This window comes from Eubalaena glacialis, chromosome 17 (genome assembly GCF_028564815.1).
Source record: "Eubalaena glacialis isolate mEubGla1 chromosome 17, mEubGla1.1.hap2.+ XY, whole genome shotgun sequence".
Classification (NCBI taxonomy): domain Eukaryota; kingdom Metazoa; phylum Chordata; class Mammalia; order Artiodactyla; family Balaenidae; genus Eubalaena; species Eubalaena glacialis.
The window spans coordinates 58,827,835-58,844,283 of record NC_083732.1 but is presented as its reverse complement, the minus strand read 5'-3'; the positions used below and the strand labels follow the sequence as shown (position 1 = coordinate 58,844,283).

The window sequence follows — 16,449 nt, the reverse complement described above, 5'->3', positions numbered from 1 at the left end:
AGCAAACCCCATTTATAATCACGTTTCAAGATGCTATTGTGAAAGCTTTGTCTAGGAATGAAGAAGTAAAATAATGACAATTTTAACGTATTCTTAGGTTGTTTTTATAATTCTATAAATAACACACATTTATTGTAGAAAAGTGAGAAGGTACACAAGAAAATTAAAAACCATAATCCCATCACACTGAGAGAGCTTCATATGTTGCTGTATAAAAAATATAAATATGTTTTCTCAAAAAGTTGTGTCATGCTATACATACTGTTTTGCAGCCTGCTTTCTGTGGAGATAGATACCTTTTTTAATCAGTAAAGATCGCTCTAGTATAATTCTTAATAACTACATGATATTTCATTTTATAAGTGTAACCTAGGGTCGTTGTGATTCATCTCTCACTAGGTGTGTGGCCACATATGATTTCTCTATTAAAAAAGTCATCAGCATGAATTTACACTCTTCAATTCTCCTGCTGCTGCTATGTGTATTATCTTTTGGTGTATGTCTGACACTTTAGCTGGGAGGCCTAAAAGTGCTCACCCTTAACTACAAAAACAAATGCTTTTCTTAAGTGTCACTTGTACTCTGCTCTCTCCATCTCTTCTTGTCTCTGTCTCTCTCTTTCCCTCCCTCCTGCTCATATTCATTCTTTCTCTCTTTTCTTTCTTCTTCTTCTCCTTCCCCACTCTCCCTCCTCCTCTTTCTTCTTCTTCCCCTCCTCTTCTTCTAAATATACCCTACCTACCCTAATTCCAGATCATGTTGGATTCTTTTGTCTTTCCATTATGATTCTTGATATGGCACCTGGTATCATTTCCTTCTATGGAATTCTCACCATAGAATAATTTTTTTTCAACAGCAACTGCTTAAAAAATGTTCTCTCTGTTCCATCCGTAAAGCTGAGTCAAAGTTTGAGCTCTCAGAAGAGCTGCACTGCAGGTCAAGTGTGCAGGGTTTCTCCATGTGCCAAAGCCTCTCAGAGGAATCTGACTCCTGATCCCAAGCACATACATGCCTTGTGCTAATGAGTTTTTCCCTCACTGAATTCTAATTTCTAAGGAAAATTCAGGTTTTCTTATATGTACAAATCACACCATTTATTGATAATGATAACTTTTTTCAAGATTATAACAATTTCATTTCCTAGCAGTATAGGTATTTCACAATGAATTCAGGGATTTAGGTTTTAACTTGAAATTCATTTCTGTGCTCATGCTGAAAAACACTTAGATGCATCTTTTACTCCTACTCTGCACCCCTTAGTTTTTGACCCTCAAGTATGACATTACCTCACATGTGGTTCCAGGGGGTATTTTTCTATCAAAGTGCTGAATCTCCTGGCATTTCCATATCTCTGTAGTTATCTGTGTCATCCTGTTGACGGTCCATGTGTATAATGGAGTGTTGGTGGGACATCTCTTCTTAAACCAGGCATATTCTTCCACGAACCACTTAGAAAAAAAGTGTTTTTCTTTATTCAAGACAGAAGTACCCATTTGTGATACACAGCATACTTTCCCTATTATGTTTATTATTATTGTTTATTTTCATATGTGAAATGGAATTGGAGGAACTCTGCCAAGCTCTTTCTAGATCAACAAAGAAACGTGCCCGCCCCCCATACCATTTAAGTGGATAGAAGGTGAAGGTCAAGCATGAAGCTGTTTATATATTTTAAAATAGTTTATTGATCATCCATACCTATTCCTTAAATGAATCTTAATCCTCCAAATGCAACAAGAAGCTATTTCTACATTGAGGCATCTCTGAAATGTAAGAACAACATGCCATTTGTCGGCCAGGTCTGGTTTGGATCAGCTAATACACTTTGCAAAGGGGATTATCTAAATTACGCTTTGCTTCCTCCCCCGGGAATGTTAGGGGTTGTGTCTGGGTGTGTGACTTACCAGTTTTGAGTATGATGGGGCCTTAGCTGCCAAGTCAGTGAACTGGCCCTTCAGATGGTCCACCACTTCTTTGGCACCACTTCTTTGGCAGAACACAGAGGAATATTTTATGGACAGGATTATACTACACAATCACGCTGAGAAGTCCTGCTGATTTACATCCTGACAAATTAAATGCATCACTTGTAGGGTTGAAAACAGAATTTTGGCCTCATTAGGTTCACTTCTTTATCCCCTAAAGGGCCAAAGGCACAAAGCAGGAGTAGGATTAACAACACTTGCTCTGCTGTTTGTTTTCCTAACAATCTAGTTGTGGGTGACTCCAAGAAGCTTCCAGTTTGCTTTTTTTAGGATTTCTTTTTATTGGATGCTATCCTACTCTCAAAACTTGGTTTCATTCCTTACCTCAAGGAAATAGCACTTAGAAGTAAGAGATCAGTAACTGGCCCATATAATTGAAATTATACAACCCAGAACTCAAAAAAGGGGAAGCATTAATATTTACCTCACACAGAGGGTTGGTATGACAAAGTGAGACATGTAATTATCAACTTTTATTGGATTCCTCCAGTATATTTCTGCTCAAAAAAATAGAAAAGAGAGGTAGACAGGGAAGGATGTCATAATGCAAATTCCTTCAGCTGAACTAAATATGTAACTCGATCTTCTGGTGTAAAGATTTGGTCAGCTGACTAGGTTTCAAGGCACCTGTCCATCTGTGACTTAACCCCAACTTTTTCCAAGGTTGGAGCATAGCCAGGTGAAAAAAATATTCTAGAAGAAATTCTTCTGCCTCACCAGGGTACACAGGAAGAGAAATCAACACTCCATGTGTACAAAGATGGAGCCCTTGGGCTTTCTTGATCAAATTTGTGTTGAATGTGCAGAATGAAGATTAGGGAAATCTTCAGTTAGACCGTTTAGAGTGAAGTGAAACTACACAAATGGTGGTCATTCTGACATAGTTTCAGCAAAATTATCTGCCTAGTTTTCTAATATCAGGCAGGTGAACATCTGAGCCAGGTGCTTTACATACACTACTGCTAATCCTCCAACTAATCCTGCAAACTATCTATTGTTATTTTCATTTTATATAAAGAAACTCAAGTTCAAAGAGGTCAGGTAACTTGCCCATGACCAAACAGCTGATGTATGGCAAAATTAGCATTCAAGTCCATATGATTCTCTGTCTTAATTATTATAAAAATGTTTCTCCAATATGATGCAGCCTCAGGATTAATTGATGTGGTTGTCAAGTTATCCTCTTGGCATAATCAAATACAAATTTGAAGAAAGGGATAAGCTAGTTGTTTTTGGCCTACACCTATACAGATCATTATTTATTCCTCCTAATACTAGAGTAGGAAATATAAACTATTTTACCTTGGGAATTCACTGAACTTATTTGACAAGCTCCATCTATCTTCTAGCTAGAGGTTATGGGAAGCTATTAAGTTAATTTTAAGTGATTGAAGTGTGTATAATTTCAAGATACTAAATTATACCTTGCTAACAAATTTTTGTAATGGAATAGTGAAGTATTGATTTTTAATACTTAATATGCCTAAATAAATGAAAAGTTAAATCACAGTCTTTCTAATTAAAGTTATCCTCCATTTGATAAGTTCTTAAAATACTAAAGTAAAATCACAACATATCAGTCACTGTTTATGTTGTCAATTCCATCTTCTGAATGTTTTTCCAATCTATCTTTTTCTTTCTATTTACTCTGACTCTGTCTTAGGTCAAAATCCCATTAATTTTTGTCTTAGCCATTGCAGTGACCTCTTTGCATGGCTTACATCTCATGTCTCTCAAATCTATCATCCAAAAGTCTGCTAAAATTCTTTCTAAAATTCAAGTCAGATTATTTTTCCCATTTTTTTAGGGCTCCACACGCACTAGTTCAGCACAACTTGTAAATCTCTAGATAGCATCTGCCCAACCCTCTTCTGATTCTCTGTAAGGGACTGAGGAAAGTTCAAGTTCTTTAGCATGGAACACGGTCTGTGATCATTATAATCCTAATTTTATAGCCTTACTTTCAGAAGTCTTCTTATATTTTAGAAGTATGGTTTAATAGCTAAGAGCAGGAGCTCTAAGGTCAGACTGCCTGGGTTTGCCTTGATTCTGCTGTAAACAACTCTGCCACATATTATTTGTGTGACATCGAGCAAGTTGTGTAAACTCTCTGTGCTTTGGTGTTCTCATTTGTAACACAGGGATGATGATAATAGTTGTACATGGAGTTGATGTGAGGATTAACTGAGTTATTGCATACAAAACACTGAGGGCATTGCTTGAAACACATAATAAATGTTTAATCATACTAGTTGTTAGTATCACTGAAGGCGATGTTTTTTCAGACATGTTTGATGTTTGCCTTGTCTGGAATGCCTTGTAGTCCTTTATTGAACTCACAAATTTCTGTCCCTTCAAAACTCAGTGCAGATATTACTCCTCCAAGAAACTTTCTGACTCTGCCAAATAGATTTGCTCGTTACAACTTATGTGATAACACTCTACCTTGTTTTTTCCTCCCATTACTTCACTTATCCCATCACATTGTAATGTGTGTGTGTGTGTGTGTATCTCTACTACTGGGCTGTGACCTTCTGGAACACAGAGACTGTGTTTTATTTATTTCTGTCTTCATGCTCCCAGGCACAGTTCTCTACACATAGTATATAGAGTATTAAATGCTTTTTGAATGTTGACTGATGAGCTGGCAAATATCCCAATAAATGTCATTTATCTGTGTACACAGAAACACACACAATTTAAAAAATATTTTAATGGAAAACAGATCACATAGTTTACATTAAATATTGTAAACATATTCATTGTTCTTAACATAAATAAAATACAGATGGCTTTTATACCACTATTCTGCATCCCCAAAAGCCCATTGCATGGCAGCCAAGGTTAGTGAACATTTTGAGGTTCACTAATTCAGCCCAGTTTTTTCATCTCTAGACAACATCTTCTCAGACCATTCTAGACTCATGACTGTTTACCACATCTCTCTGATTGATAAAAAAAATCAACACAAACTTAACTGATTTAAATTTTAAATTTTATAGAAGTGTATAAAGTGAAATTCAAAGTCCCAAATTCCATATTCCTCCACCCCCTGCAGAGAATTATCATTAACAGATTGGCAGTTTGGGGCCTATTCTTCCAGACTTTTTAATGAATATACTAATTATACTTGTGTATATGGAGTGTGCATGTTTATCTGTGTGCTTACAGAGATACACACCCATATACAATTACACATATGCACAAGTACATATTTAAATCATATATGTGTATGTGTATAGATTGTAACTATTTTTAAGATGCTGGGGTTTTGTACTTTATAACAATTTATCATAGATATATTACACATGTAACTATATACACATATACCTCATTCATTGCTAGAGATGCACTAAAATTTACAATTTAGTGGAACTTTTATGTGATTATTTTAAATTTTCAAAGATATTAACAAATTATCTGCAAATTTTACATTCTTCCCAAGTATGCATGGGCTTTCTAGTTTCCCCAAACCTTGCTAGCCATTTGATTAATCTTGTCTACCCGAGACATTATATTGTGCATCTTTTCCTGGTTATTGACCATTTGCATTCTTCTTCTGTGACTATCCTATTCATGTATGTTTCTCATTTTTCTATTAGATTGTTTATCTAATATCTTAATTTCCTCATATAAGCTCTTTAATGGATGTTAAAATTTTGTCGTATATGTTATAAATATTTTCTCTAGTTTGTCATTTATTGTTCAACCTATTTTTTACAGAACTATGTTTTTATGTTATGAAGTGTATATATATTTTTTCTTCTTGGTTTCTGGCTTCCACAGTATATTTAGCTTATTCTTATTTACCTCAAACTTTAAAAAATTTATTTGACAATGTTTATTTGTAGTGATCTATGCTTCTGTTCCACATTTGAATTACAGAAATATTTAACTTCATATTAAATATGAAGTTTGAGAGAAAATTTACTGTGTTCAAGTTAGAAACTTCAAGTATAAATTTAACCTGAACTTACTATGCCCTTGTTTGAATGGGGGAAAAAGATTATTCTTTAAAACCCATATTTGCAACACATGTTGACACCATACAAATTAAAAATAATTTAAAAATTGAAACATCTGTAAGGAGATTCAGACAGATGAAAATGAGAAGGTTTCTGTATTTTTAACACCTTCCTCCTTGTTTGAGGGCTATACTTATACACATAGAGCTTAGGCAACTGTCACTCCTGTGAATTCAGTTGCTGCTATGTTAAGAACCCTATTGTGGGAAACAGTTTGAAAGGGAGAGCTTTTTCTGTGAAAGCTTCAGGATGTGTTCAATGATTTGAAATATTTCCAGTAAGATATGTTGGAGGAGGCAGACTGTGAAAATTAGGGGAAAAAGTCAACCAAAAACTTCAAATAGGGCTTTATATATACTCAATTAGAACCTTTTACTGAAGTTAAAGGCCTAGATTATTTTGTTTATTTTATTCTTCATTAAAGTGCACCTCTGCCTCAAACTAGAAGTTAAGTGCCAAAATTCTATGCATGTCTCTTCTCAAAGTGTTTCTAGAAAGATGAGAAATGTGAAGTATTGAGAATCCTGTGAGAAACTCTGTCTTCGGATTTTAAGTTCAGTTTGAATTGATTTAGGTGCAGAGTTTCATAAATTGTTGTTCCATGGAACAGTAATCCTAAAGGATGCATCATAATAAAATTATTTATTTAATTTAGGGTTCCCCAAAACTTGACAATAGAACTCAACAATGGAATGCCTAATAAAAACACATTGAATGCACTCTAGAAAACAGTACACTGGAGTTTGGAATCAACATCCAGGTTTTGGATTATGCATTTAAACCTAAACTAAACTTGCTGCTGAAGGCCATCATAGAGAAAATATGACTACTTTGCCAGTTGAATTTAGGACAGTGGAGTTGTCATGTTGTCCTTCAGATCAACCTTTGTATATAGGAGTCTCCATGCCTAGGTGAGCTGGTCTCTCCCAGCTGACCTGGATAGGGAAAATGTAAGAGAGACAATAAAAGGCCTCAGGACAAAATGGGATATGATCAATATATTGAGTAAGAAAATTAAATTTAATGGCAGAGGAGTTCAGGCAGAGTGATATTTAAGAAAATCTCAGTTCAGATTTTTTTAAAAAATGGCTTGGCAAAGAAATTTTGTTTTTATATGTGGAAAAGATGGATAGGTTGAAATATTGTGAAAGACAAGCTCCCAAAAATAACCAGATGGAGAGCAGCAAATACTAAAGAGATGTTAAGTTGATGCCTTGATTCTTGGCCAAATATAAGCGGGTGGAAGTAGATAGAGATTATGTTATACTAAATCAAAGAGATGAGACACTAAAGCTAGTTTTCATAGCACTGGGTTGTCATGGGCAGATTTCTAGTCTAAGTTAGAAGACATGGCTTTTTATTTTGGTTATGACACAGTATGTACAGAATTTTATACAAGGCATTTAGATTCTTACCTATAAACTGGGGCTTATAACATCTACTCACTCTGTATCACTATATTACTTTAAGAATCAAAGGAGATAAGGGTTTTAAAATGCTACACAACTAAAATGGTGTATTACAATAATGTGATTAGTAAGTGGAGATGGTATATGAATATTTTCTGGCAGAAGAGTTTTGGATTCAAGCCAGTTTGGAAATAGTGAGGAAGGGCTGACTTCCCAAGTAGATAATAACTAATGGATTAGAAGTATCAAAGAAAAGAGGATAGTATTTTTGGAAGCCAGATATGAAGAGAAGATGGAAGGGAGTGATGAGTGGTATCAAAAAGGTATCAGTTTTGCCTGAAGAAGTCTAAAAAGTTGTCATTAATATAAAGGGTATCTCTAGTAAATAAAGTTAATAGAGAATTGCTAGAGTACAAAAGTAATTAAAGAGAATCCAAGTGAAGAAATAAATGAGAAAATGACTGGAAGAGATAATTAACTGGTAAGACCTGCCATTTGGGAAACAGTGTGACATGTTTCCAATTTGCTTATAGTTTTTAATGCATATTATTTTTAATGAATATATTTCATTCCCAATCCAGTGAGATGTCTGATGCACAGCAGGCTTCTTACTTCCCTGAGCAGTCCCTTCTTTATTTTACATGAATATCTATTTTAAGATGACAGGCTATGTTGATATCGTTTGATAATTGGTAGTCATGGTGCATTAAGGTTGTTTGGTGAATTATGAAAATTAACATTCTTTCCAACATGCTAAGTGTATACTCCTTTTACTTGGGAAATGCAGACCTTTTCTTCCACAAGCCAGTGTTGAGAATTTTTTCCTTTGGCAGCAGGACTTCTTTGATCAACTTTCCATTCTCATCTCTTTCCAAAATATCCTGAAAATCAAAACAAAACAAACAAAAAGCTCCTTTATTGACATCTCAGATAGTAGCCATCTTTTAGTACATGTCTTCTTGAACAAAGAATGCATCAAAAGTAGAAAGTGGCAAAACACGTGTGCAAAAAAAAGTGTTATGTCTGAAATAGAAGTTTCTTATAGCTGCTTTTTTTCATTTGAGGTTTTTTTCTTCTTTCATTTTTTTCATTTCATTTCTCTCTGAAAATGAATCCTTAGAGTAGGAATAGTGTCATTTTGTATTTTACATAGTGCTGAGAGCACTGTTGGCACATAGCAACTAATAAATGCGAATTATAACTATAGCATGATATTTTCCAAGCCAGAATGTTACCTACTAATTAGGAAGACTGAAAGGCCAGTGCTCATCTTATTTCAGGAACAAAATGGTAATTCAGAATTTTTATCCAGTATTTTATGACTATACATCCAAATGTTGCTCTTTACGTTAAACTCTAAGGTTTCTTGGTAGTATACTATAACTCTTGTGAATTTAAAAGAAAAAATTCTCATAAGTTAACTGACTCTATTTTATGGGCATTTAACATCTGATCATTACCCTAGGAAGAGAAACAAAAATAATTAAAAAGTAAACTGAGAAAGAGCTAAGGCATCCGTTGTGGTTAATTCTCAGATATGGAGGCCAAAAATTAATAGGCACAGAGACAACGTCCTCTGACATCCATAGCAAGTACACTAATCACTTAAACCAGTGGATGGGTAGACTTTTTAACCAATAAAAAGGCTTTTGGTTTTATTTTGTTTAGTTTTGTTTGTTTTTTAACTACTAACTTTTCCAGCAGCAAGTTATTGACACCGAAGAAAACACTATAAGACAATGAATCATACCTACTCCTTTAGAGGTACTCTCATCTTACTCTGACTTCCTTGCCTGAATTTTTCATTTCCAAAAAACTCTTTAAAAAATATAAATAACCGTCACATTTTCCCCAAATCACTATACATTTTATGACTTAAGTATTAAGTTTAAAACATTCCCTAGTGTCCCCTTTTTGAAAACTTATAGGAATGATTCAGTGCTATATTTCTCCAAGGTAAATTAAGTGCCCAGCCTGGTATGTTACATTTGAATAACACCTTGTAAACTAAGGACTGGTTGAACCTTCTGAAAATGGAACTGAGAAAACTGAATAAGGCTTTTCTCTGAGGGATACTAGTATATTATACACTCTATAAAATGTAAATGCTTTTTATTTCCAGTCAGTTGTTAGGATCCAAGAGTGCTTCTGCATTCTCTATCATTTTTAATGTGTAATAAGCAAAGGGAGTATCCTGTGAAGAGTTCTGAGAGAAGGACGGCTCTCAGTTGAAGACTGCATCACTCTGAGCAAAGCTTCCCAAGTCCTTTTGTAAGACCATGCCACCAGCCTAACACCGTCTTCCTTTTCGGAACCAAGTATTCGTGATTTGGAACTTGCAGTGCCTTTAGGCCTTATCCTAAAGCTTAGATTGAGAGATAAAGTAAGCTAGTGGTTATGATACAGGACCAGTTATCAAAAATCCCAAGAAATATAATTCATTGTGACTTTAGATAGCTTACTTTCTGGTCCTGTGATTTCTGCATCAATTTGCTCTTCCTTGACATCACGAAACTATTGTGAAATTTAATCACTGTGAACGTTTTGAGAATCCCAAATGAATGAAGCAAAGTAAATATCTATGTTTTGTTCATACTTTCTTCTGAACTATTGTTTCTATTTCTTATCGTACCCATTTCTTTTTTTTTTTTTTTTGGTGCCAGCCTCCCAATATTTATTGAGTTCATTATTTCAAGTAACTAGGTTACTTTCACCTAGATTGTTCTATGTACTTCAATTCAATTTCCATAAAAACTTAAAACTGAACATAACTCTTCTTGTTCTTTTCTGACTTGACATTTTCTGGTCTATTCTGCTTTAAGACGTTAGATTGGATATGTATCAGAAAAATCCTTCTCTATAAGTAACACTAGGCTTATCCTGAGCAGTCTCTGTGTACCCATTTCTTTAATGAAAATTATACTATAATTTCTGCAGACAGGGTCCAAGTCAACTACCCTGGATATAGGACACACTCCAGGAAATAAACATTACTCTAACAATAAGTGATCTAATAATTCTTCATTTCACATGCTGTATATGTCTCTCCTGTTTTATATATATATATATATATATATATATATATATTTATATTTATATTTATATCTATATATTTATTTATTTATATATTTATATAATATTTATATTTACACATATATATATTTTTTGAGCCTCTCACTTAAAAAATATTTCCATGGTGAAATACCTAACTAAAGTTTCTCACTTTAAATAAACTCAAGAACTAATTGAATCACAGTTTTTTTTATAGCGTTTTTAAAACTAAATTTTATCTTCACTTCCTTGTAGTTTATTAGAACATAAAATCTTTGAAATGGAGGGAAAGCACAAGGAAGAATTGGACACCTTAAAGGAAGAAAAAGAGAATCTTCAAGGCTTGGTTACTCGTCAAACATATATAATCCAGGAACTGGAGAAACAACTGAACAGAGCCACCACCAATAACAGTGTCCTTCAGAAGCAGCAGCTGGAGCTGATGGACACAGTGCATAACCTTGTCAACCTCTGCACTAAGGAAGGTGGTAAGAATTTCTTCCTTACTTTGGTAGAGGAAATGTTTTATTTAATATGGAGCAAGTAACTATTCAATATAACTTTCTAAGTTGCATCAATTGCTGTGTAGAAGCAGCAAAAGAACTTTATTCTTAGAAGCATTTCACAAGTTTACACTGACAATTTTCTCATGTTTTTAACTTCAGAGAGAGTATTCATAAGCTTGAATATTGACTTTACAACATCTTTCTAAAAGAACTTTCTAATTTCTTCTTTTTTTTACTGGTCTTTTAGCCTTAGATAAAATCTACTATATTTTCATGGATAAATATTTGGTATCATGGTGTTAGACACTTAGCTATACAGGACAGAAGTTGGCCAATATTAAAGATTAGTTCAGAGTGCTTAGGAGAGTTTCAGGAGAGTTCCCATTTTAAAACTATTTTTTTTGCAAAGGAGGAGAGGGAAGAGTTGCCTGCAGAGAAAAGGAGATATAGAAGTTCTTAATAACTATTATGAGGAAGAAAGAATATTTGTCACTAAAAGTCTGTATTAAGATTATTTACACAGTCCTATGTGGAGAAGACCTAACCGGGCGTATGGGCAAATTTATTCTGGGGTGTCTTCATGACAGTGGAAATACAAATTCGTAATATCACTAGAATATCTGGAGCCATTTAATCATTGGAAATATTGCAGGCCTGTGTCTCTTTAGAAGACATCCATTCATCTGTCCATCCATCCACCCACCAATTATTGAATAAATGCCTCTGTGTGCACTTGTCCACTTCAAGCAGAACCTCACCTGAGCCTCAGGAGAGCTCTTCAGAGTTTGGAGCTTAAGGTCATCTTCTGTAGTTCTGCTCGCTAATCAGCCTTTCTGTGAGTGAACACAGAATGGTAAATGGTGGTCAGTGAAAGAGAACACCACTTACATCTGAAAATTATGGTTGTCGTTAAGTTGTGGCTTATGTGATCATTCATGTAATTGTTCAGTGTGCATATGCAATATACATAATTGGTGGCTTCTTTAATTTAATAGTGGACTTGAGCTATCTGAAAAAATACTTAGTTCCATACTCTCGTGAATAGATATGAATATAGAGGATAACTCCATATTAAGTGATCTTGCTTTAAAGACATTTCACATTTCTCTATTACACTCCATTACCTTGAGTTATATCTCCTTTAGATAGTCTAAACAAGCCCTTAATATACTTTGTAAAGAATATTTTTTAAACAGTGAGTTCCCAGAGCTCCATTTGGGTGTGCTCAGAAATGTGATTGGGAAAGAAAAAAGCTGCTAATCAGTCAGAGCCTGACAAAACTTTGAGTTAGAGTCTACTGAAAGGAAAGCATGGTAGAATTTTGCCAGAGAATTTTAATAGAGCTCATGAGTATTTAGAAATTAAGTATTAATATGAGACATATCTATTCTCATATTGAACTGAATACATTTGGGGAAAGATTGAAAACATATTTTTCTTATCATCCTGAGACTCCTGAGACGTAATGCACATGGAGTTGAGTAATTCTTTTTTTTATGATGTTAGAAATATCAAGCCCTGTTGATTCTCACAGAGCTCATATGTCTGCCTGCTTATCATAATTTCACTTCTTTTCTAAGTATTGTCCAATAAATATGTCTTTAAACTTTTGGAGGCAGGAGGGTGACTTCAAAATTAAAATTCCTGGCTAGTTTTGGTCTTTGGGTGCAGTGTCAGGCAACCAAACATCTGTTCGATTCAAAAAACATAATCTATTGAACAATTATTATGGCACTCCTGATAGATGCTACCCATAGCATCCACTCAGGGTATGAGAAAAGTAACTATGTCTATTCTATGATATAGCATATCCAAAAAATAATAATACTACTACAGAGTGAGACAGAAATTGTCTAATACTTCAGACCTCTAGACATTTATTTTCTTTTTAATGATAAAATTCTAAAATAAATCCTGCTTTAACTATAGGATTTGTAATCTGAATGTAAGCCGATTGCCCTATTATCCAATGGATTCTATGCTCTTATAACCATAGATTTTATTTGCTTCTTATTAATCTTTTTTTCTTTAATCCCACAGTTAAGTATTCTACTAAGTATTTGGTCATTTAAGAACTCATAAGAGACACAAAAATGGTAAATGTCTCTCACAAAGTTTTCCATAAAGATTTTACTTCTTTGCATGTCTTCATTTTCACTGGCACCATAGTCTTCAGTTACGGTGAATTTAAAACTTAAATGACTAATTGCATAATACTAGATTAAATATCAGTTTCTAAAATGAACTTTTATTTCATTCTAATTCTAAAACACATAAGTAAAATCTCGCCCTACTTAAGACCAAAAGTTTATCAAGTAGATTTATTATTTATCAAAGATTATATATAAATGTTCTACTTTTAAATATAAATATATGCAAATAAACCTAAATCAATACATCACAATAAATGCATCACTTTTCTAAAATGTATATTTCAAAAATGCGAAGAGTAGTCTTCTGAAAGATTTTCCGAAAACATTATGAACTGTGTCATAATCCAAAAGACTAAAAATTTTAATTGACCTTAAGGGTCCTCTCTTTCTAACTTGACTCAGTCAGTCATTTATGGAGACAGCCTGAATGTAATACTACAAAGCAAGAGAAAAATTTCTATTGAGGTTTTTCTGTCATTGGCAACTAATGTAATCTTTATGAAGCTGTCTCATCATTTATAAAAAGTCAGGATAATTATATCTGCTTCACAATGATAGTGAGAGGATTAAATTAGATACTGCATATAAAAACAAAAGAATGTGACACAGTTGATTCATTAAACATTAATTCCTTCCTTTTCCTCCAAGTGACAAGATTAAACTAAACACAAGCAAACTTATGATGTGCTATCTATAAGTAAAATTTCTTTCATAGAAAATGTCTGAATACAAGGCTGTAGAGTTTCTGACTGTTGACAGTCATCTAAGCCCCTTCTTTTTAGCTTCAGTTTTCTAATCTCTAAAATGGAATCATAATACATACCTGATGAGTTTGCAGTAAGAATTAAAAGAGGTTTGTATAAAACACATAGTATTTTTGTTTAGTTTCACAGAACTTTTCCTACTAAAACATCTAATGTCATGAGATGTATTTAATCTAAATACAATTAATAAACACATTTTCTGAAATAGTTCAACAAACCTTCCTCTTGTTCTGAACAGGCAATAGTGGTACCTTAGGCAAATAGTCATTACAAACTGAATTGCGTCTATTTTGTAATACTTCTGGGTAGCACATTTATTTTTTTCTAACCTTTGTCTGCAAAAACTTGGTTGCAGTTATTCTTAGAAACATTAACACTAAAGAAATATTGCTCTCAATGTTATCATTGTGTCAAAGCTTAGCTGATTGCTTCATGTTTTTGGCAATTCACAGTTATTGTGGGAATTAAATAGTTTACATTGATAATGGCATGGAAACAAGGTTTGGAATTCTTTGGGGGAGGATAATCAGGTATTGTGACTGTCGACATTCAGCAGTCATCTCTGTTCAGAGATAATTAAAGCATCATCACGTACCTTGAGCATACACCAGACAAACTTTGCATTATGTGATCAAGAATTTAATTACTAACAAACCATAAAAAAAGAAAGAAAAGATAAATAAAAAGAAAATAGTATTTAGACTCCATCATAAAATTACATTGGCTGATTGTCTTACTGTCCAAATCAACTTGGAACATACTCCTGCTATACCAAGATATGATTCATAAATTTATCATTCATTTAAAAAATAGTTATACAGCAACTATTTTGTTTCAGATTCTCTTCTGGGGGTAAGGATATCCATCCATTTTTATTTAACAAAGATTTGCTGAGTTCCTATAATATGCCAGATACTGTTCAGACAACTGAGAAGAGAGAAAAGATGTACTGTCCGTGGCTTCAAGAAAACTAGAATTTGGTGGGGAAAGAGATAGGTAAACAAACAATTATATTCTGTAATTGTTTGCTAGTGGTGAGGCCAGGGTGCCAGGGGACTAGTGAAGCACACAGGAGGAATGTTAAAATCATGATAGAGACAGAAGGATGAGGGCAGAATCCCGCATCTGCAGAGTCTTCTCAAGGCTTTTGTTGAATGCTTATTATGATGCAGGCATTGCTTAAGCTTTATGTGTATTAACTTAGTTAGTCCTCACAATAACAGTTTGAGGGAACTACTGTGGTTAGCCCCATTTTATAAATTCCACAGGCAGCTTGAGTATTTTCCTAAGGTTACATAGCTGGAAAGGTTGATCCAGGATTAGAACATAGGCAGCATGGCTCTAGTGGGGAGACAGTGGCTAAGTATTCAAAATGAAGAAAACAGAGGATACTCTAGAGAGCATAAACATGTATATTTGCCAGGAGTCATGAGAATGGGTGTGAGGGGTGTACACCTAAATGCATAACCTAATTCTCATAATCAAAGGCAGGAGAGCAGTGACAGACGAGGTTAGAAAGATCCACAGAGGGAGATCAAAGAAGCTGAATTTTTTCCTTGAAAGCAGTGAGGAGTCATTGTCAGTATATAAGGACAATGGTGACCTTATCATTTTAGAAAAATCACCCCAGTCACAACGTAGGAACAATGCATCAGAAAGTTGACAAGCCTGGAAACAGAGGGACCAGGTGGCTATTTTGCCATTATTAAAATATTAACAAATACTTAGAGAGTATGAGCCAATCTTCTTAGCCCCTTGCATATCATTTAATTATGATAACAACTCTATAAGCTAAGTGCTATTATTAACCTTATATGACAGATAATGAAATTAAGCACGGGAAGGTAGATAGCTCACAAATATTACAGTACTAGCAAGTGAACAAGCTGAGATTTGAACCCATAGAGTCTGGTTCTTGAGTCTGTACATTATCCACCATACTATGATGGGGAGAAAAGGTAGATTGAAGGTGGTTTTCATCAGATTCTCAAAAGGATCTTCTGGGAGAGAAATAATGGGGTCAGGATCAAACAAGGGCAAAATGGAAAGGCAAGTGAAGGGGAAATTTGTGAATAAAGAAGAACTAGAATCAACAAGAAATAACCACTTATTTAGAAGTAGACTCAAATATATTATAAATTCCAAGTTTCTGGGTTGACTAATTTTGATGATATTTCTTAAAATCAGCAACATGTGAAGAGAAACAGGCTCTGGGGGGAAGATCTAGTTTGAGGCATTGGACTGAGGTGACTATGGGACAGTTAGACTCTGGAAGGTAGGGGAATGAGAGTCAGGAGTTCAGTAGTAAAATCCTGATGAGCATGTAGATTGGTGTGTCCTCAGAGGAGATAATTGGTAAGGCCATGCAGCAAATGAAATCATTGAAAGTGTGTATAAAGCAATGACTCAGCCATTTAGGGGTTATAAATCCATTCAAGAATCTGATGAAAACTAATCTACCTTTCTTTCCTACTTAGTGCAAATACCCAGGCACAAATCTATGTACAATTTCAGAGAATTTACAGAATGAATTACAGAAATATTTAGCATACAGGA

At 34.2% G+C, this 16,449-nt stretch overlaps 1 protein-coding gene across 2 annotated transcripts in view; it reads left to right on the top strand.

Moving 5' to 3' along the window:
• The window catches only part of ANGPT1 (angiopoietin 1), a 257,990-nt gene that overhangs the window by 174,317 nt on the left and 67,224 nt on the right, over nucleotides 1–16,449 (top strand). The window contains exon 4 of one of the 2 annotated variants that reach the window (XM_061171274.1): nucleotides 10,726–10,955. In XM_061171274.1, coding sequence (XP_061027257.1) covers nucleotides 10,726–10,955 — 230 coding nt within the window. Of the gene's footprint in view, nucleotides 1–10,725; nucleotides 10,959–16,449 lie in introns of both variants that reach the window. The other variant, XM_061171273.1, reaches the window with a different exon arrangement.